Below are 23,964 nucleotides of genomic sequence, written 5' to 3' on the forward strand. Positions count from 1 at the left end.
TGTAATCACAATACTCTGAATCTGATGTTATTGATTCTGAAATGATGTTGCGCTATACCGACAATTGTAGCACAACAAAGAGAAATACACGTTCTTATACTATGAACAAAATGACGAAGCATCTACCACATAGCAAAATGCATTTTGGCAGATGTCCATAAGGTACAAAAATAACATTAATTTAACGAAAGACTCCACATTGGAAAGCACTAAAAATATTTCGTGTGGGTTGTACGATTAATTTAGAAAGAGCGATCTCATTCAGAGAGCTATCGGCCAGAGCTTTACGTAATGTAATTGAATATTTGCATTCAAGATCATCTGGAAAATTTTCCGCCATTATCATCCGAAAATTATGGACTCAAATACGAAAGAACATACGAAAGAAGTTCAAAATAAATATTCAAAAGACGTCTAGAAAAACTTTAAGTTTGGAAGACGGTATCTTTTATATCCTTTTACATTTATGTTGCCTAAATGATTTTCCATCAATTGCATCAAATGACATTTAGTGTTCAATGTCGATAAAATAAATTTTTCATATGCAATTTTTTGTTGTTTTAATGGAGCCATTTTTAGTTATACTGCATTAACTTAATTGAAAATCTTTATTTGCCAATTATATGTGAAACTTGAATGAATATTGTAATAAATATATTCATGTTCAAAGTGTTTTGAAAAAAAAAAAGAATTTTTTGTAAAGTATCTTGTAGTCACAAGAATGAAAAACAAAGATGATATATATAACGAATTTCGGCGAACAATTAAGGAAAAATTGATTAAGATTCCACAAACGGAGCAACATATATTATCGAACACTCGGTATAATCGATCCAAAAAGAAAATTGAAATTGAAGAATTAGGCATGTCACTGCTTCAAATCAATACAAACTGTACAATTACAGTTATATATATAATGTCTACGACGTAGCAATATATTTCACATGTTACGAAATGTTCCTTCTAATTTGTCAGGATTAGCTTTTGATTGCGTGACGAAAATTGCATGATAGAGTCACATAGTCGGTTTTTTTCTGATTGGACAAACAGAAGTCATTTTTTTAAAATCAAACGGGCAAATACGTTATACAAAATGCAAATATGTAATCTTTTCTGCCCGTTGTATTGAAGAATATTGGTATATTGCGTTTGATCCAAATTTATTGCCCTTATCATATGTCTTTTATTTGTATTTTTTTTATTTTTTTAAAAAGTTATTAGAAAGAATAATTGAGATAAGATAATCAAAATGTAGAATCTATACTTAATTAATCTACATTTATGTTATAAATACACGTATTATAATCTTAATTTTTTTATTTTCTATAATAACAAATGAAATAAAATGAATGATACGTAAATATTAATCATAATCCTTATTTGTGGACTTTTTTTTATAAAAGAAGAAAAGATTTTGAATTGTAAAATTGCGACTTTATTTTTTTACACATGTCATGATAACATTATACAAATACATTTCGCAAAATTATTAAGTATCCATATACAGAAGTATACACAATACTATAAAATATAGATATTTATATATTTATAAAACGGGTAATCATATAAACATTTTAGCATAAAAGAATGTTGTTGAATATAGATAATTAAATTAGAAAAAAATTTAAAGCAAAAAATTAGCATTATACATATCAGACATGTAATTGTTCGATATTTGATTAATAACATTCAATAATTTCGTGATGATGTTTTTATTTTAATTCGGGCAGAAGAAAATTCCTTTTATCTAATAATCCACGCTATTAATAATCCACGTGTATTTGTAAAACGCAAATTTACACTTTAAAAAAAATATCAATCACTTGAAAAGCCTTCATTATTTAGTAAAATTGTAACTCTAACGTAAAGAAATCTCAGCTAATGTTTGACATATAGAAGCGGTTTACGACAGAATCATCCCTTGATCAACAGACATCAAAGTCGAGTGGCCGTCCTGTAGTTGATTTAATCGATCGACCATACGTGGCAAAAATTACGCGCGAATGCGAGGGACAATGAAACATATATATATATTTAGAAAGGTTAAATATATATAAAGATAGTTGAATGTTGTTTTTTTATATTCTGCTATTAACAAAATTTTTTATAATTCTTTTCTAATTAATAAAATATAATAATTAAATCAATCTTTTACTTAATAAATTAGCAAAAAACTTTCTTTATAAGAATATTATCATCATATATTTAACTACCAAATCATCAAATATTTCATATTTTATTAGAAGCGTTGTTATATCACTATAATATAAATGAAAAGTAAATTTTCAAAGTTAATAAATATAACGAGATTACGTCTGCCAGCTCTGTCCCCTCTCCCCCCCCCCACTTAACCAAATCTTAATGAATAAATTATATTATAATATGCTATTTATAGCGTAATAATAGCGCATAAATCGAAGGTATATTTTACATAGTTAGATAACGTAATTTTGCAATTTTAAACGACTTAGGGATGAATATGACTGTTTGCTCTAAGAGGGAAATGGGCGGCAGCTAGACAGACGTGATTTCACAATTTACTAAAGGATAATGAAAGTTTTATTGGTTTGAAATTATATTTAACAGTAAATTCCTTGTGTGTACTTTTGTACATATGTGGATAAATTTCCAATATGTAATTGGCATCTGTTACGTCACACAATAAAATATATCAAAGTGATTAATAATAGTTCGTGTATAGTTCAATATATTATTTTTCTTGAATTTTTCTTAAGTTTTTAAGTCATTTTCCAAGCTAAAATTTAATGTTAAAAACATTTTTCATTAGAAAAATAATAATTTTGGAATCGCAATAATTTTGTCGAAAATGCTATGCGCTCATCGTGTATGAAATCGTATTGACCTTTTAAGCAATATTCTAAAGAATGCGATATTGTAAACTATTAATCATAATTACAGGCGATATAATCCACGTATATTTTTTCGTGAATTATAAACGATAATAAACGTACTAGAACTTTTTTGTATACAAGAGCATACAGAAGTGAATTCTAAAGAGCAAGCTGACAACTACGTCAAACACTTCGTTTTTCTCCGAGACGTCAGAGTTCATATCGTATATATGTGAACTTTACCTCGCATGTAAGAGACACGTGATAACTGCGAGATAAACAAATGATTTTTCGACACAATAGCTATATCAATATAATGAGAAGCGTCATATCATACATTCATACAAAGAATAATCATGCTTCACGCTGAATTGGACAAGAGTTCGCTTCTAGGACAATTTTTATATCCGACTGATTGTTGTACGATGCAACGTTCCGCTTTAATGTTCAGCCTTCAAGACGGACATTGTAAAATTTAATAATAACGCCTTTTTTTCTGGAATAGAAGGAGCACAAATCAACATTTCAAATATCTACTTAATGACTTTATCGCACTGATTTATTCTCAGTATTATACCGCTAATAGAATATGCTAAAACGAGATCTTATTAGAAATTACATTAAAATTTCGATGAAAAATGACAAAGACCTGTGATTGTGAGTAATGTGTTTCTCTACTTGATACGAGTACAACGAAGAGTACAATTATGTAAAAACAGTAAATGTAGAAACAGTAGGAAGAGAAAGAGAGAGAAAAGGGAAAAAAATACAAAAAACATTGTGCAAATCGGTTAATTTTACATTATACCCAAACATTTATAATATATTTTAAGAATGCGTAAATTTGATGCTAAAACAAAATTAGACGTCATTGCAGTGACTTCATTTTGCGTGTAATTTCTTTAAAAATATAAAAGTACTGTATAGATAATTTTAATTGACGTAAAAATATTTGTGTGATCTATCAAATACAGGATTATGCTGTCATATTACGAATGAAAAATTAATAGTTAAACTACTGACATTTTACAAAATAATAAAAGAATTAAATTTAGAGATTTCTTTTCATCAAGTTATAAGAAATCATAAAATCAAAAATTACAAATAATTCTGCTCAAATAATATCATCATTCAGAATCGGAGTTACTGTGCCTTAAACTTTCAAAATCGGTTAAATACTAAAATTTTTGCTTAGTGCAACACGATATAATTAAAATATAAAGAAAAGAGATTAATAAGAATAACTTGACTACCACACTTTCGATAATTACAGATCATAGGATGCATTGTGATCCTGAATTCGAATAAAAAAATGTTAAAAGTTTAGATATAGAGAGGATTTAAAACAGATGACTTATATCTGAAATGCTTCACATTAATTGTCAACCTAATGGACTGAATGCAAACTGACACAGAAGCTTTAAATCACGCTTACATAGAAATACTTAATATATAACATCATTGTTAATTGTTTTTCAGGTTAATTATGTTGATTCATTAAGTTAATACTTTCTGATTCCTTTATTCGTTATGCTAAACAATCACATTTTGACTATTTTACGTGTGAATGGCAATTTCGTTGTCGATAAATTGTTTTAATTTTAACGTTTGATGATTGCTTAATATGTACTATATTTTTCTGTATCATTTCATTAACAAGTTCTTGTTCACTGTGCGGGTTGTTGCTGGCTATAAGGTGAGCAAATCTTTTATTTAAGATCGTAATTTACATCCTTTTTCTATATGCGACAAATTCTTTTCTCTTGATAATAATTTTGAGATTGGCAATCCACTACCACTCAGCCATAAAATTGTTGTGTAAAATATTTGATAATAAACATTTGATTAAGGATGATCGCACCTCATTGCATGGTCTGCACAATTTGCACATGGAAACGCTCGAAATATGACTGCGATTCATAATTCAGCTTTATATTTTTGGGATAATGTTAGTAATATTTTCCTGCTAAAGATGGCCTAAAATGGAGCCGAAATATTCAGAAATAATTAAACTTACTTATTTTTATATTATTAAACATTATATATTCTTGAGCAATATTATTGTTTCAGCGTCGACTCCTAATACCTCGTGAATTATACTTATTGTTCTTTATTCTAATAATTTGACTTTATAAGCTTTTTTCTGTTTTGTGAAAAAATTGCATGAAATATAGGAGTTTATGCGTTATAATATTTTTTGGCCTTCTGCCTATCTCTTTAAATATTCATAAGAAATTCACAAAAATTATAAATTAACATATATTCCTGATTTATTAGCTCTCTTTAAATATGTCTAATGTGACCAGATATTTTCGGATACAAAGCGAAACAACTTTTGGGAGATAAAGGAGACTGTATGTAATATAGATATAAATAATTAATTTTTTTTAATAATACTATTATTCTCTCTCTCACTCTTTCTCTTTCTTGTTTTGACATGTTTAGCAGGACAACGAAACAAAGTGGGATTGTCCTGTTGAAACTCTGAAAGCGAGACGTCTGGTCACATTTAAATATGTCTCAACTAATTTAAGTCGCTCCAATGATTCGACCATCAATACAAAAACTTTATAATTCGCTTTCATTTTGAATTAAAGATAATTTTCATATTAAAAAAATAAAAGTACAAGTCCACCATATTGTACTAATCATTTAAAAGTATATAAAAGCGGAGAACAAATAATATTGTAAATAAGGAATATATCAAAAATATTATATTCAATTAATAAGAATATACATTCATCTCTTTTTTTCATCGGTTTCTTAGATAAATGCTTGATTGTTTATTACGTAAGATTGTTTATTCTAGAATGTGATAATTACGAGATTTGGCTTTAGGATTGAACGGAACAACCCTCTTATCATGTAATGCTTTGCGTCAAGAAATATTCGCAAATATACTCGTTGTTAGTAATAGAGTTCAACACGGGTTATCATTCAGGGGTAAAAAAGTCATCTAATCTCCGACCCGGCACCATCACTTGGTTCTTTGCCACTGACTTTTCGTCATTGGTTCACTCGATAAACATATTCTTTTTTCCTTTCTTTCTCATTTTCGCTTGCTCTGCCTGCATATGTTGGCGTTATTCACCCTCTACTTTTTTCTCACAATGTGTGATTCGGCTCCCTCTCTACTAGCATATTTTCATAGCAATTCTTGATAAAATGATTCTTGAAAACAGTATAAATAGTCCAACTTTGATGTTTCATACTTTCGAGTGAACAGCTAAGCCATTAAACGGACGTTTGTTCTTCGGTAACGCGATTTTGTTTATTTTACTTGCTCTTTCTTCTTGCAGTTCTTATATTTTCTTGTCATTTTATATTCGGTGATCTTGGTGTACAGTTTTCATGAATATGTATTTTATTTTATGCAGATTTCATGCTTGTTATTATTCTCTCGCGAAAGTAATCAGTGATTTTTGAAAATTTCCAAGTGATTTCTGTGTTACAGACAAATAAATGTGTCGTGAAAGATAAAACGTGTTAGAAACAATAAAAGATTTTTACAATTTTTTTATTATTAAATTCATATTAGAACATTAAAAATAATATGTAACTTAAATGTATTCGATATTTTCGAAATATGATATATTTCAAAAAGAGAAAAATCTGATATTTTTTGATATTTAAAAAATATAGATTTTTTTATAACACTTGAATTAATTCAGTTGAAAATATATTTTTTATAATATAAACTGTTTATTATACGTAAAACTTTATCGCAAAGAGGAACAGTCTGGTAACATCCAGTTTAACTCCTCTCTAGCGGTTATATCCAGTTTCAACTCGTACATTTTCATTCATTTTTATAAAATAAGTGTGAAATATATTTTACTGAAATTGAAATAAATAGAGAAATCTTGCGTCATTTATCTGATGCGAAGTAATACTTTTATTATAATTTTATTTTCCCATATTAAACAAAAATAGCAAATTTTGGGTCATGTATAAGATTCTATTGTCGTTCATACTTTCATCTTAGAAAAGTTCTGTCTATGTTTTTTTGTTAGAAAAGTTCTAACAATATTCTCTTCTGTTTAAATAATCATTTTGATAACGTCCATCTATTTGTATCTCTCATCACAATTTCAAAAATGCAGACTTCAAATAAATCGTTAAAATAAACCATAATTCTATATTTCAGGAGCGCAGCGTTTTACCCAAATATCCGAGGGTTTCCCCGGTCATCAGACCTTCGCCGTCCAGTTCTGGGTCCACCCTAGACTGTTCATCGAACACCACCCTCGTGACCAACACCAGTCCCTTCAACAGCCAGACCGCCCTTATCACCGAGAAAAGATACTTCTCCGGCGACACCGGCAAGGGATCCAATCACTACTATGCCGAGAACTTGAGGAACAATCATCAAAAGGCTTTAAACAGGTCGCGGATCTATGATCCGCTCAATAAAAATCAAGACGTCGATTACAAGCAGCTAGATCCACTACTACCGAGCGAACAAAATTCAAGCATCAACATCCTCATGGATCCCCCAGACGTGAAAGAACCGAAGGATTCGCAAGAACCATTGCCATCCTTGGAGTTCAAAAGGGAACCCGAACAATCATGGTTACGATTTGCCGCCCAGGTAAGTTATCATATATGTTTCATAGATTTATATGGAATTCTTTTCAATACTTGAATTCGTTGAGCAATTCCAAGATTATATTTTAAAATAAAAAAATATGCACAATTTTTCTTTTATTGATAAATTAATAAAAATAAAATTAAGAATAACTGCAGCTAATCGGATCAACAATATACAGGGTGGGCCATCTATTGGTACGTTTTTAAAAATGCGATCAAATGAGCATACATTGATATTTTTTATTAATTTTTTTTTTGTTGTGAAGCTAAAAGTATCCGCGTCAAGAATGAAAAACGATTTCGTTCATGTGGCTCCCTCTACTGGCCTTACAGTATGCCATTCGGTCACCCCAATTATTAATATAAATTCAAAAACGTACCAATAGATGGCCCACCCTTTAGCACCGCTTACTCTATGAGCTCTGTTTTCAATTTCGGTAAGGCAGGATGTTATCAATTATATGGGAATTGAAGTTACCCGAGTTAACGAAAATAAAAAATTAGGCCGCAATATAGACTTTAATATAACATAAAAAAAATAAGAAAATCAATTTGTTCTTTATTTCATGAAAGAAAGGAAATGAAGAAATTGATTGGTTAATTTTCTTATATATTATGCGTTATGCATAGCAGATTTTGTGCTCCCTTACGAATCACATGTTGAAAAATAATAAGCAATACGTGCAAATAATAATTTATGAAGAAACTCACACATGTTCCTCATACATATTTGTGCATGTAATATTGCCTATATATGTATAGAGGCAAGTGTATTTCGTTACTATTTCATAAATCGTTCAATGTGATTAAGTTGCGGTTAAAAAAATTACAATACATCAAAATTTCAATTATCATAAAATATTCATGTTTACCCATTAAAGATCTTCCTTCCTTCTTTACTGTTAGAAGTCATGTCTTCGAGAATAAACTGCTGGATTTAAGACTTCTGAGTAGTCGCCGCGGCCATACTGAATCGTGATGTCACAAGCGAGAAATGATACGTTAATTTGTGTTATATGCCGTTTGTAAATAAAGACAATTTAAATAAAACGAAATTATGACATCGCTTTAAAACACCTGTCAAAATGGGTGGAAGCTAGCTCCTTAGCCTCCCTGACAGTCAGTAAATAGTCATAAAAAATGGTAAAAGACAAGTGAAGTCCGTTTACTTAATACGTATGCGTAGCTGTACACTTTCACGTGCGTAGCTTTTCATTTTCACGTGCCTTTTACGACTATTTACTGATTTTAAAAAGAGGAAGAATAGCGTTGATCTATTTTAAAACCGTTTTAAAGCGATCTCATTTTGTTTTATTCAAATTGTTTTTATTTACACATATAATAAAAATAAATATATACTTATAATAAAGAAATGTTTACTTAAAATTATTTAAAAAATATTACTTAGATTTAGAATTTTTTTTTAGTGTATGTACATAGTTTGTTTAAAGTATAAATATTAATACATTTGTAAAAATGACTCAAATACATCTTTAAGGACTCGCACGACATACAGTAGTATGACCACATGTACGGTCCGACGACGATGCGTCATTCTTTATTTGCGTACTTCACAAAATTTATAATATCACAACATGTTTATAGAAATTACGTAATTTTCTTCGTATAAAAAAAAACTGTAATTTAAAAAAACTAAAAAAACATATATAAAATGAGGCTCGAAAGAATCTATCAGTGAAAAAACTCATCGGTGCCTACATCAACTGTTCAGATGCACAGAAAATTCTTTATTTTCGTGTGAATGTAACAATACGAATAAAATAAACGTTTCGACCCTTCAATTCGGATCTTTATCAATATAAACTATAAACAGAAATTATATAAGCGGATAAAGAAGAACGAACTAAATTGTCCGGAATTATCAACCTGGAATTTGCATTATTTATGTAATTTCTGCTTATAGTTTATATTGATAAGGACCCAAATTGAACAGTTGATATAGACTCCGATAGGTTTTTATACATTTCACTGATAAAAACTAAAAAAGTCACATCTCTATATAAAAATTACTTGTTTATATAAAAATCTTTATATAAAAGTTACTTCGCAATACATTAATTACATGTTTTTTTTTGTTTCACAATAAATCATAAAATAGTTAACAAATTATTTAATAATTAATATCGGAATAAATTAGCAAAATACATTATTTGTTATATATATTATATATTATACAAAAGCCTTTTATTAGTTAATAAAATTGTATGTATCTATTCGCGTTTATATTGAATTTTTATATTCACATATTAAAGATGAATTTAATACTAAAAACTCAAAACATTTTTTCAAAAATATTTATATGAAGTCGGAATAATTTTTGTTGTAGTGAAACTAATGAAGTATTCATACATGAATTGGAACGTTTACACATTAAACATTTGTTCTATTATATGAGTATAATTTAATTATTGCGCGCCGAAATCTATTACGCAATCGAAATGATCGGCGTAATTGTGCAAGAACAAGAAAGGATGAATGAAAAGCAGACGCAACCCTGTAACAAATATCGCAACCTTGTATAACGTTGAATATTATACTTTCCTTGAGGTTGCCATTGACATTCATGGTTAATGGCACCATAAGCGCCGTCAGAATTTCTCAATTGTTATATTATTTTGTATTACACGGAAAATCAATTTATTTACGTGAACTGTTCGTAATTAAAAACAGATGAAAGTTACTTACATAGAAACAAAATGCGAAAATTGTATCTTCGCATGTATTAGAATTTGTTCACGTATTTATATTTACACATTCGTATAACATATTTAATATTCAGTCAAACAAAAAGGCAACGTATGAAAAAATACCTTCATTTATATAATAAAAGTGTTTTACGCCATCAAGCGATGAACATTTATCGAGCAAGAAATCAATCTTCACGAACAATCGTATTCCCGCTGTGCATATATTAGAAGTAACTGTAGTTGTAATTATTTATTGCATTCATCAAGTTTTCTTGCTAAAATTTAAACAGACTATGATGAATGATTTTGATATCAGCAAATATTGTATGTCAGCTTAATTATAATAATTAATAATCGCGCGCGCAAAATAACATGGTACATTAAAATTTACATGTGTAGTGAGATATAATGAATTAAAAGGAAAATCATTTCCTGTGTAGACAAAAGCAAAAATGATTACAGATAATTTATTTGTAAAATTGGAAAATTGAGAAATTCATTAAATGTTCTAGATTTCAGTTTTAAATTTGCATCAAGTCATTAAAATTTAAGTATTAAACGAAACGATTATTGCATCATTAGAATGATGAAAAAAATAGTTAAAAAATTCGAAATATAACAATTATATGTGTTTAACAAAGAACATCCTACATATAATAAACATATCGTATATATTATATTGACGAAAAATATTTCAAGAATTATGAAAATTATGAAAATGCTAATGCAATTTTTATTTTTTAGCCACTTTTTTCTCTCTATCATAATCGACATAAATAGAAAAAAAAATAGAAAAAAAAACAATGAATAACTCATTTTTTATATTAATTGTCGAATTGATAGGCATACTTGTAGAATAATGTTCTTGTTATTGCATTAAGTAACGAGCCGATTGAATGAATAATAAAATACTTAAGTCTTTATTGATACAGTATACACAATGTATGCTGTATTAAACTCTTTATTATCGTCAGTCTAGTCATTATTGATACAGTAAACAATATATCAAAAGAATACAGTAAATATGAACAGAGATTATATACTATGTATGTCTGTATGTCTAGTCTTCATTGATACAGCAAACACGATATATCAAAAGAATATAGTATATATAAACAGAGATTACATACTATGTTAAGTGCATAAAGGAATTCAATGATTTATATTTATCTTTATCGATAAATGTACTTAGCATATATATAGTTTACATTGCATATACTATAAAATTAAAAATAAATGTGCATTTATGGTAAAAGTAAAGTGTAAATGCGAATATGTATTTATGAATTCTCATACTTGTCTCTAATAATAGTTTTTGTAGTTATTCTATGATACTTTTCGTTAAAAATATTTCAAATGGTTAAATATTATAATTAAATAAATGATATTCTTGCAATCCACTGACATTTGTGATTTGCATTGTTGCTTCTATTTTATTAATATTTAAAAACAATGTAAAATTTTTCAAGGAAAATGCAAATATATGAAAATGAAATCTGTGATGTAATAATAAGATAGGTGTAACATTTTCATGAATGCAGCCATTTTCATGTAAACAGCCAATTAAATTTGAGCCTAAATATCGAAAAACAATATAGTTGCGAACATGTCAGAAAAAATGGCATGTCATTTTTTTACATGTAAAAAAAAATCATAATTCGTAAAGTTCTAAAAAAAAAATTACATTTATATAACTCGCTCGTTATATTACATATCTATTTCAAAATAATTATAACGATTTAGGTGTTCCCATAAAAATATTTCAAATTTCGAGAATGCATTTGGACCCAAATTCGATTAGTTGTTTTCTTACATCATGAAATATGTTTTCAAAAACAAGATAGTATCAAAGAAATTGCTTTAGAGATGCTATAACCAATAATTTTTATATTGAATGAGAGTTTCATTACATTTCGAAATTACTCCAGAAAAATCTATGCTAAAACATACATATACTCCTCTTCATCTCGCTCGAAATTTGAATCACGTATTGTCTTGAAGGCGCGAAACAAAGATGCGAAACGAAGGCATCTTATCAAATGGATAGTATCTGCGATCATCTGATATGGGAGTAGTGATCTACGAAGTTTTCAACGACGTGACTTGCGAGGAGAAGGGATGGCCGGCCCCCAGCATTGCTCTCTATATAAAATCACCCGTCGCGGTCCACAAGTGTCAATAGTTCGTATTATACTGTGACATCGAAAACTTCTACTAGCATCAGTGTGCGATCAATATCCATTTTTTTATTATCAATTCAATCAAATCAATTAGTATCCGATCGATGATATAGGAGTGAATTTTCATCTCTTGTCTCGAACACGGTTTGAGACTCTCGAAAGGTTAAAACTCGATTTCTTCCACAATCACGTTTGCCGAGATTACATCCCCGATATAAAAACGCGAATTTTCAAGTTACGGACTTTCAGAATCGATCTACCATTGTTACTCGACGAAACAAGCAGTAATGACATTCTCCATAATTCGGACAGATTTTTTATTAGAATTAGAAAGTCTCTAATCAGAATAAATTCGCTTATTGTCAGTTTATCCTATTGGTATTCGAATAATATTTGGAGCAATCCGGAAATTTTTGATATTTTACGATTCTGGTTGCCATCACGAAACGCAATTGTAGTGGTCTTCGCGTGTAGTTGGAGAACAACGCTGTTTGTTTGAATCGAACAAACGATTCGTACTTAGATTGGTACTGAAGTTTCATTAATCGGAAAATCTTGTTTGCAATCGGAATTACAAAATAGTGTCATAATAGGTTCCTCGATTTATCCGTAATCATGAAACTTCTTCTGCGAGCGGACACTTACGTAAACATCGAATTGCCGGTAAACACGCCTACAGCAAAATGCACAATCACCCAGGTAAAAAATTAATCAAAATTTTTCTTTGTTAGGTTCTTTAGATTTTTTTTTGCTATTAATAATTGAATATATAGCTATTTCCCATGTAAAGGCTAATAAAAAATGTATAATTTTGTATAATTTTTATGTTTTGAACATAATCTTAGGTAATCCTTGGATTCATAAATGTTATGTATAATATCAGAATTTATGTAATTGTGCACTCCACTTAATAATATTGTACTAATTATTTTAGTTTCAGATTTCTTCTAAAATTAAATTATATTAGGTTGAGTAAAAAGTCATCGCGTATTTTTTAGCTCAAAGTTGTATATACAATATCTTCGTCAATAATGAATGAAATTCAAATTTAAAAAAAGGGTTTTAAAGCTTGAAATCTCTACTTTTAAAAGCTTATCACATTTTTTAAGTTTATATGAGTTTGATAATTTTTACATACCAAAAATTACGAGCTGAAAAAGACGAAAAATTTTCTTCTCACTTTGTGGATTTGTAACGTGTCCAAAACGAATTTGAGGAAGTTTTCGATTACCTATCGTGAAAGCTTGATACTTTCCTTACAAAATCGTTTTTTTTAAATATTCCTACGATTTTTGATTACTGAGTTATCGCGGATTAAATAAAAGAATGATTTTGACTTTAATTGCTCATAACTCCATTAAAAATTGTCGTATCGTATAATTTAAAAAAGAGATTTTTAAAGCTGAAACTTTACTCTATCAAGATATATTTATATTGTTGGTAAGAAAGTAATTGCGGTTTTTACTGATAGATGTCTTTTAAAAAAACGCGATGACTTTTTACTTAACCTAATAATAATCTTGAAAATATAAACACAATTTTTCAATTAAAAATTATTTTTCTCGAAAACTGTGCAATTATACAGTTGAACAAACTTAATCAGTTTTGCTTTTCTTTCAAGAAGAATAACTTCTTTGGTGATTGTATTATGATTTTTATTGATCATACGTAAGATTTTGTATATTATAGTCATATTTGAATATACAAGGATTGCGAAAATAAAAGAAAATTTTTTATGTGAATGTCGCAATCTTTTTCGGCATGATTTCTATAACGCAAATCATACAATTGATCGAATACCAATTAAATTATTGCATCGATCTCGACTCTTTACTATTTTAAAATAGATTCTACATGCATAATAATTGCGTACAAAGAAAATATACTCGACAACGAGACATAAAAATATCCTCACAATTTCTACATTTCTTTTCTACGCGACAGATTTAAAATTGCATTTACTCCGATATCTATTGATACTTCTAATTCACCTTACCGATTGAATTTATTCGGACACATTTATAAGTCAATTCTATGTAGAATAACTTTGTTCTCCTCGTAAGACTTGTAAGAACCTATGACTAAAATGCTTATAAATTTATGCAGTAGCAAACAGCTTCTTACTAATCGTAAGATTTACGAGAAATCATAGATATACACGAATAACCGTACATCTTATTGTATAACGCATAGAATTACAACTGAAGTCATAAGTTCTATAAATCTTACAAGAACAAGTTACGGGCCTTGTGATGCCTATTCTGCTTAGAATTGACTCATTGATCTTCGATTCAAATTTAAAGAGATTTTTAATTTATAAGTAGGTGCGCCTGTAAAAGAGTCAAACTTCACGATCAGACCTTCGTACATTTTTCATGCGATTTGTGATCTGTTTGCAGATATTAGCTGCATTATCGGTGTCGTTGGGTTCAATGCAAGTTGGCTATTCGTCTTCCTATACATCGCCAGCGCTGGTGTCCATGCGTGATAATGCTACAGCAAGCTTCGAAGTCACCAAACAGATGGTGAGTCCTGCTGACATTTTTAAATATAATTCGCTCTATCCTTAACTCCTACGCGTTAAAAATTTATTGTACAGAAAGACAAATCGCGCATATGCTTTACATTCGCCATTTTACAGAATTCGCCAAGTTTAGCAAAAGCTACGTAGGGAAGCGATCTCCAATGAACGTATTTAATAAAAGTATTCAAAATAAAGCCGCAATCTGCGAATACACGACCATGAAATCATACAAATCTGATTTTATCGGAAGTGGAAGATTGTGGGAATTGGACACGGTTTCTTGAACATCTAAATTGCCAATTATATGCATTAACTGTTTAGCGGTAGCATAACAACTCGAACAACTATTCGTGACTCACTTTTTTGCGAAATCAAAAAGTGTCTTTTCAGAATCGCTTGATATTTTCATTTGATCTATAGTCTAATCAGTAGCTATGTTTTAATACCTATGAATATTATTTTCAAAGATTAATTTTATTATTTATATCTTTTATGTGAAGTTATCAGAGAATGCCAAACCGATATTATGACATCATTTTCTTTATTTCTGCATCGCAAACAGATATCGCAATAGGGTACGTTTCTGTACCCGTTTAAAGACATTTTAATTAAATTTATGATGTCAAGGAAAAATCCGACGGGATTGTTTATCGGCGACGCGTTGCGGATCAATACAAAGTAGAAGCCGAAGTTAAGCGTCAATGATAAATGATGTAAACGCGTCACTTATAAATTATCGCGTTCTACGCATGCGTATGAAAAGGTACGACCTTCGTTATTCAAAGGGTCAATGGATAATTAAAAGGTTTAACCTCAAGTGCGTCATTGATGTCTGGTCAGGGGCACGATGACCTGATTGCGATCGTATTGGCGAAGGAGCCGTTGTGCCCCAGTGGCCGAGAACGCGATTGGTCATCTCGCTAGACACGCCGACTTCGTCATAAAGCCTCAACATCGTGACGATATCGGAAATTAATCCCAGATATGTAAGCAATTCCGCATTCAAAAGTGAGCCTCGCAAGCAGTGATGTAGGATATTCGTTTCGGGAAGCCCGCTTTAATAAATTTGAGAATGAAAGGCAACAAAATATTATTACAATGACTATTTTTTTAACATGCCAAAATATAATTAATTGTTTAAAGAGCTATATACAAATTATATTTGAAAATTATAATTGCTCTTTCCTGTCATAAAAATTATTCGTTTATATTAAGATTATCCTGAGTGGAATATTTTAATTAATGCATAATTTCTGTGCGATGATATACTAAGATTTAAGTAAATTTATTTTTAATCTTTAGTATAAAATATATTTTTGTATCTATTGGTAAAAATAAGAAAGCATAACTACTGATTGTGCGAATTTATTTTTGTAGTATTCTCAAAATAATATATTTCTAAATATATATATTTTGTTTTTATAAATTAAAAATAATATAAATATTTAAAATATTCTAATAATTAGATTTTTTAGTTATATTCTAATAATTAATTTAAAAATAATATTTTATTAAAGTCTATCTATCTATCACAATAAAATCTTTACCAACTGATTTTGTAGTAACAATTATCATAACAATTATTCCGCGTTTAGTTATCTCATTTGTAATAAAGATTTCGTAATTCGTTTCTGCGTTGCCGTAACTTAATTAAAATACACGACAACGGATGAGCAACCAAAATGGTTGCCCTTCGCAATTGTTTTCCTTGACATTTTGCGGCTTTCCGACCTTATTTGTATTCGAAGGATCTACGATGAATAAAACTATGCTTTAGTATACATAGTTGTTATTCGAACAATGAATTTAAATGATCAAGGACTGTCGATACGCGTAGCATGATATATAATCAATCTAAATCTTTTCCAATCCCGAATCGCTTCTGTACATAGCAATAGTAAATTTTAACCATTATAAGGAATGTCTGTTCAAAAAAATTTTAATTATATATTAAAAGTTTAAGACATATAATACATTCGAGCAGAAGATTATTAAATTTTTAATATCACTTGTATGTGCATATGAAGAATATTGTGCAATTAATTTCAAGACTTTGATTAACTTTAGACATGTTCTATTTGATAGTTGATTAATTAATTGACAATTAGAAACTTGCAATAAATAATGTCTCAGAAAAATCTATTTTAAATTTAATTGTGAAATTTTATAAATTATATTAAATTTATAAATTATATATCATTCCAAATTTTTTATATTACAGAGCATGTGGATTGGGTCACTTATGCCATTGAGTGCACTTGTCGGTGGCATCGCTGGAGGACCGCTCATCGAATATATAGGAAGGAAAAAGACAATACTTGCTACAGCGTTTCCATTTATCGGAGGTAAGATTATCGAAGCATATACAATATAAAAGAACGTTTATGTAATGAGATTAATATAATGTAGAGATATATATAATAAACGAACTATCGTAGTAAATAACGTTAAATAAGTCCCATCACTAGCTACCATTAATTATTTAAATTAGTTACATCGTTTCTCCCTTATATTCCGAATACTATTGCACGTAAATAGTAGGTCGTGTTATATGATGATATGATACTTTTTACAGCATGGCTCTTAATCGCGATGGCTCAAAATGTTCCGACGATATTGGCTGGGCGTGCAATATGCGGTTTTGCCGTAGGTGTTGCTTCTTTAGCGTTACCTGTGTATTTAGGCGAAACGATACAGGCAGAAGTGCGTGGTACTCTTGGTTTAATGCCCACCGTTTTTGGTAACACCGGTAAGTTAAATGGAAGATTTTAATCTTGCTATCAATTTATATGTGTACGTGTTCGTTGCTAACATGACATTCGGATATTTAAATTTGTGAATTATTTAAATATAAAAATAAATAAATATATATATATATATATTTGTAAAGTATGTCCCACAAATTCATAAAGGTTTCATATTCAATGTGCAGGAATATTACTATGCTTCGTAGCGGGTATGTATCTGGATTGGAGAAATCTGGCGCTGTTAGGTGCGAGTTTACCACTACCATTCTTGATTTTGATGTTCATAATTCCGGAAACGCCAAGATGGTACATTTCCAAGGGGGAAACAAAGAGATCCCGAAAAGCTCTTCAATGGTTGCGCGGTAAAGACACAGACATAACGGATGAGTTGACTATGATCGAGAAATTACATCAGGAATACCTCGACAGCGAGCGAAATATTTCCCAAAATCTAATCTCAGAATTGATGAAAAGTAAACACTTCAAACCTCTTCTCATTTCTTTGGGTCTAATGTTGTTCCAACAAATGTCTGGCATCAACGCGGTGATATTCTATACGGTGCAGATTTTCCGAGTACGTATTATATTAATCAGTTACCTTTCTCTACTGTCTCGCGAGTCCAATATATTCCAATAATTTTTAAATACATAATTCTCTAATCAAATCATGAAAATAAAAATGATGAACTAATGCACGAAATAAATGCCAAATAAATCTTTAAATTTTGAGAAATACAGTCCGACACATAATAATCAACGAACATTTTTTTTTCAGGACGCTGGTAGCACAATTGATGAGAACCTTTCGACCATAATCATTGGGTTAGTGAATTTCATGTCCACCTTCGTCGCCGCGTCTGTAATCGACAAGCTGGGCAGGAAGATGCTGCTGTACATAAGCGCCGTGTTGATGGCCCTGACCCTCTTCTCCCTTGGCGGATTTTTCTACGTGAGGTCAATGGATGTGGACGTGACGGCCTTCGGCTGGCTGCCACTGGTCAGTTTGATCGTGTACGTGATAGGCTTCTCATTGGGCTTCGGGCCTATTCCTTGGCTGATGATGGGTGAGATCCTGCCCGCCAAGATCCGTGGCTCCGCCGCGAGCATCGCGACCGCCTTCAACTGGATGTGCACCTTCATTGTAACAAAGACCTTCGAGGATGTCATAGGAGTGATCGGTGCGCATGGCACCTTCTGGATGTTCGGCATAATCGTCGTGATAGGCTTCTTCTTCGTGATCGTCAGTGTACCGGAGACTCGCGGCAGGTCGCTCGAGGAGATCGAGAAGAGGTTCACAGGTCCAACTAGAAGGATGAGCGCAGTCGCCAATATGAAACCGACGCCGATGTCGTGTTAGCTGCTGAACTTCCGATCGCGACGCGCGATAAAGAAATTCGTTCGAGTAAAAAATAGGATTCCTTACGGTGTCCTTCTAAGGGAAAGATTCCCTTACAGATATGCTTTCCCTTAAAGGGAAATTCGAAGGAAAGTTCAGGTTCGAAGGTTATACTTCTCTCTTCTATGTAAAGAGAAGCGTCTGTTCTTCCTTCTTGGCTTTTCCTACTTTACTCTTATTTCCAAGACGTTCGGCTCCCTTTTCGCGAGATATATTTGTTATAATAAAGTTAGAGCGAAAGAGTGATTCGGAAATAACCGATAAAAGATAGAAATCGATCGTAGATCTGAATAGCATGTAGAAATACGCGGACAGAAGTGCTTCTCATAAAATTCACATCTCTTTAAACAAGTTGAAGAGGCACACGATTGGGTGAAAAGTTCTATCAATTGAGAAATTTAGTGCAATAGCGATTTCGTAAAAGATCTATATTTTAAAAAAGTTGCTTAACATAATTCCTCGACTGTACTTTTAAACAGAATCTTACGATATAAGATATAAAAACACATTGTCTTCGTTCGTTCGCTTCTTCAATTAGTCTCGTGAAACATGACTTCGGCAGATTTCGCTTTAACCGTATTCCTATCCAATATCAGAGAATCAGAGCTAACAAATTAGTGCCAATTTTGTCGAGAACCCAAATTGCGAGGCCAATTAAGTAGCTTCGTGGAATATAAATGTGTTACGCTTTCCCACCGGCAAAATATGTGACTATCAGCTGTTGACTAGGTGTGTAGTTGCAATTGTTTTATTATTCCCGACAGTTCTACAGGGCCTACCTCAAGTTGATACTGCTCTATTAGAGTATAGCAGATAATACTGTCATTAGAGATGTACGCGTAGGTCAACGCTAGTCGCGCGCGAGCGCGCGTTTCTTTTTTTATAGCGTAATTTGCGTGGGGCTGTGGTATCGCATAGGTTCTATGTGATACAATTAATCGTCACGTGCACTTTGAATTTGAATTAAAAGCACGCGTAACATGTGTGTACTTTTATATGTATGTATGCATATATGTATATATATACATACACACATTATATGCCGACCAAGAAACCGGTCTTTCGAACAGAGGCGAATTTCCCATGCGACGTTAAAATAACGTTTAAAACCAATCGCGTTCTCGTCACAGTAATTACGAATTGTAAATAGTCGAAGAGATTTACGCCATAGTGATATTATTTACGTCCAAGAAAAATTGTCGTTGTTAATTTCAATCATAACTGAACAATTATTTTTCTATTGTCTCTTTCTTATTTTTAGACGAAATTTAGAAAGACATAGAGAGGAAGAATAAAAATTGAGCTTTGATTGTAGTTAATCAGCGTTGAAGAAATTGATCGTAAGTGGAACGATATGATTCTAGCAGCCCGTATTATCGTAATCTTCGTATTAAACTAATGATGCTTGGTATCGGATGGCTGTATCAATGTGGAATGTGATTTTAAATGTACGTATATGTTAATTTAAGCGTTATAACACATAGCAGATATATATTTTTAAAGCGACGGATTACGAAAAGTGGATACGTAGTTGTAAAGTCGAGATGAAGTTCTTAGAAAGTTACGTAAGAATATGTAACGCTGAAGGAAAAAACCTCAGACAAATGTAATATAATCGAGTCGCCTATGTTCGAAAGTTAGGGTAAAGCTGCGTCGAGCACCTGACGAGTGTTCTCGGTCAAGTAATTTAATAGAGATTCGCTGGCAAGTTGTTATGAGAGATGTTATATAATACTATATAGAGGAATACATTATTTATATATTTTACATAAATTATTGATACATATTTATATATATTTGTTATCAACAAATTTATCGCCTGAGATTGTAAAAAAGAGAATTATGTACACACATTGAAAAAATCTATTTTATATATTTTTCACAAAGGAAGATATATTTAAAAATTAAATAAATCAAAATTGATTAAGAAATTTATTTTTAGAGGATATCAACAAAAATTAAAACGTTCGAAAAACATCAGCATTGTACTTTGCGATGTCTTTTAACCGTTTGCATTGTCTATATGAAGTGAAATATTTAACAACTTATAGCCAATGTAAATATGTAAGTTTTATTATCTATTCCGAATTACTGCATGTGACCGGGTACATTCGCAGTATGTTTGGCACGGTGCAAACTAAATGCATATCATAATCGACAACTGTCGAAATAAGTTGGAAAACGTTAAAAATCAAGTATACGTTTTTATAAGTTTATCAGAGTGTGTGCTTGTAGTTGCGTGCGTCCGAGTAGAAAGATTCCATTAGTAGAGAATCTTGTTTGATAGAAGTGTAAGAACGTCATACGGAACATTTCTCGTAGTTTCTTTTCTCTCTCGCATTTCTAGGCTGCGTTCCAATATTCATAGCCAATACTGAAAATCTATACGGAAAGAACGATTTTTGCCAAAGTATCTAAAAATTTAATCAGATTTGAAAATAATTTTGTTGGTGATTAAAATAATTATGTAGGATGCTCAAATTGATTGCTAGAATGACAAAACTTTTTGTAAAAGTGCTCATAGTGCTTAAGATACCTATGTAATTATTTTAATAGTTCAACACAATTATTTTCCAATCTTTATGTAGATATACAATATTTTTAATACTTTAGTCAAATCTTCCTTTTCTAGTATGTACGTACGTGCACTACAGATTTTGCAGCACTGAACGTTAGAATGCCTTAGTATCACAATAAACATCGTTTGCAGCACGCGAAATCTGGTTTCGCGTAAAAGTAAGTACCGCACGAACAAAATCCACGCCAAAGTCTCATTTTAAAATTGCGAAAATAAACATTCGAACAAAAGACCATTCCTTTTACGATTGTGCGAAGTTCAATGTACGACTCACTTTGATATCATGTAAAGCAATAACTGCACAATATCTTGTTTTATATAAGAGTTAAGTACATTATTATTCTCCTTCGTAGTACAACAACCAATCACGGCATTTCTTTGTTTCTTATATTTACTGTTTATATTTGTTGCTGTAAGTAATACCTGCCGCTTATTCATAAGCTATTTGCCAAAGCACAATGAAGACGGCGGAATATTTTTGATAATTTAATACTCATATTAAGTTTACGAATAACTTGTAAATTATTATGTGGTATAATTTTAAGATTATCTACAGATATATATAAAATATGATACATTTATGTAAAACTGTTGCTTTAATTTTTTATCTTTCCCTTTTGATATTTTTATATAATAATATTATATTAGCAATGTTATTCAATTTTTCTATTAGATAAAGACGCATAATTACAAAAGCAATTAATAATGAAATAAGAATAAAATTTATATATAAAAATGCTACATGATATATAGTAAAAACAAAATTCATAAATCAAAATATAAAAATTCTTAAAAAATTAAATCTGAATAAAAAGCAGATTTTAAATAAATATATATAATCTCAGATGACTCAACCGACAATCAGAAGTAAACATTCTACATTTTATAATAAAATAAATAATAACATAGAGATTCTTTGTATCTCGTGTTGATGTTATACACTCATTTGAACTCATAAAAAATGATACAACTTAAGTTGTTTACGAAAGGTACATTCGGTTTCATGCATAATGCATATCATGTATCATTTTATCCTTGTTGCTCATTAAATATTAAAAGAGGATAAAATAATATAGCATGCGCCTTGTGTGAAAAAGATCGCATTCAGCGACATTTTGTATCACAAATAAATAGGTAAGACAAAACAGAATATATCAAAAACATATTTTGTTAAGTATTTGTCGTAAATTCTATCGAGTTTAATAATATAAATCATGATCGTATTGTGCAGTAAAAATTAATTTTTTTTTTTACTAGAAAAACACAATATTATGTCACTTATATATAAATTTCTTATATTTAAGTTTCTACTAATGTAGATTTATTGCAATCTCGGTTTAACTTTTTTTTCTCTTTGTCTTTTTTTTAAGTCTAAGAAAAAATAAAAAATAAATTAAATTGAGATGAAAGTTAATTATTCATTGATTATCTATGATATGTTTCATTAGGAAATAATAGATTTTGGTTGATTTGATGTGTAATTATATTTTGGGTATCAATCATGAAACTTTATCCCTAGGATGGAAAGTGAAAAGTGAAAATTTTAACCATTGAAGTTAATGGAGAAATTTTTCACTTTTCACTTTTCATCCTAGGAAAAAAATTTCATAATTGATACCCTATTTACATATTATTTTATATTATTGGCATAAAAACAAAATTTTGCGTTATTGGGAATATGATAATGTGCCTTTCTAACAATATATATTAATTTTAATCTGGATTTAACTTTTTTAAAATTTTTAGAATTAGAAAAAGATGAAGAATAAAAGTTAAACTAAGATTAAATCTACATTAGTAGAAACTCTAGTAGAAATGAAAATAAATAACACTTTTTGCTGTTGTGTTTTGGAGTAAAAAATATAAATTAATTCTTACTGCATGAATGTCAGCGTGATTACATGATTAACGCAACGTTTTCTATAACAGAGCGAAATAGATAAGATAGAAGATAAAACCGGGAGCGAAACGGTGCGGAGTTCACAAAAACATAACCAAAACATAGCTTACCCATAACCTGGACTCTGCATATGGCACAGGTGTCACACTCGACGTCCCAGCTCCACATGGCCACGGCATTCCATTTCTTCAGAGTAAACATCTTATCGTTCTTCTGATTGTCGCCATCGATTCGATCACCCAGGTCTTGTTCGGAATCGCCCATGGTTTGAGGTTAGAAACGCTAGCGGAACGCAAAACAATGCGAGATAAACGCGATCCGATCAGCGCAATCATGAATCAGTAGGTCCACAACTCCACACACTGTAACGTCTGTGATACACGCACAGTAGCAATGATCAGTGATAATAGTAATGTAGTCGCGGCCGTTGTGCTGTTTTGCACCCAATTACGCTACTTGCACCGATTGCGGAATCCGAACACTCCCGCG

General features: G+C 30.5%; 2 protein-coding genes across 3 annotated transcripts in view; one reads left to right on the top strand and one right to left on the bottom strand.

The window, feature by feature from the left end:
- Positions 1-19,493, top strand: part of LOC108755862 (facilitated trehalose transporter Tret1-like) — a 28,448-nt gene extending 8,955 nt beyond the window's left edge. The window contains exons 2-7 of one of the 2 annotated variants that reach the window (XM_018499213.1): positions 7,000-7,443; positions 14,730-14,855; positions 17,076-17,199; positions 17,430-17,603; positions 17,787-18,175; positions 18,377-19,493. In XM_018499213.1, the coding sequence (XP_018354715.1) occupies positions 7,000-7,443; positions 14,730-14,855; positions 17,076-17,199; positions 17,430-17,603; positions 17,787-18,175; positions 18,377-18,958 (1,839 nt within the window). In that variant the 3' untranslated portion in view covers positions 18,959-19,493. Of the gene's footprint in view, positions 1-6,999; positions 7,444-12,762; positions 13,030-14,729; positions 14,856-17,075; positions 17,200-17,429; positions 17,604-17,786; positions 18,176-18,376 lie in introns of those variants that run through there. The other variant, XM_018499214.1, reaches the window with a different exon arrangement.
- Positions 1-23,939, bottom strand: part of LOC108755863 (RING-box protein 2) — a 51,823-nt gene extending 27,884 nt beyond the window's left edge. The window contains exon 1 of the mRNA XM_018499215.1: positions 23,586-23,939. Within this exon, the coding sequence (XP_018354717.1) occupies positions 23,586-23,739 (154 nt within the window). The 5' untranslated portion in view covers positions 23,740-23,939. The remainder of the gene's footprint in view (positions 1-23,585) is intronic.
- Positions 23,940-23,964: the final 25 nt, after the last annotated feature.

The sequence above is a fragment of the Trachymyrmex septentrionalis genome, unplaced genomic scaffold (assembly GCF_001594115.1).
Source record: "Trachymyrmex septentrionalis isolate Tsep2-gDNA-1 unplaced genomic scaffold, Tsep1.0 scaffold9, whole genome shotgun sequence".
NCBI lineage: Eukaryota > Metazoa > Arthropoda > Insecta > Hymenoptera > Formicidae > Trachymyrmex > Trachymyrmex septentrionalis.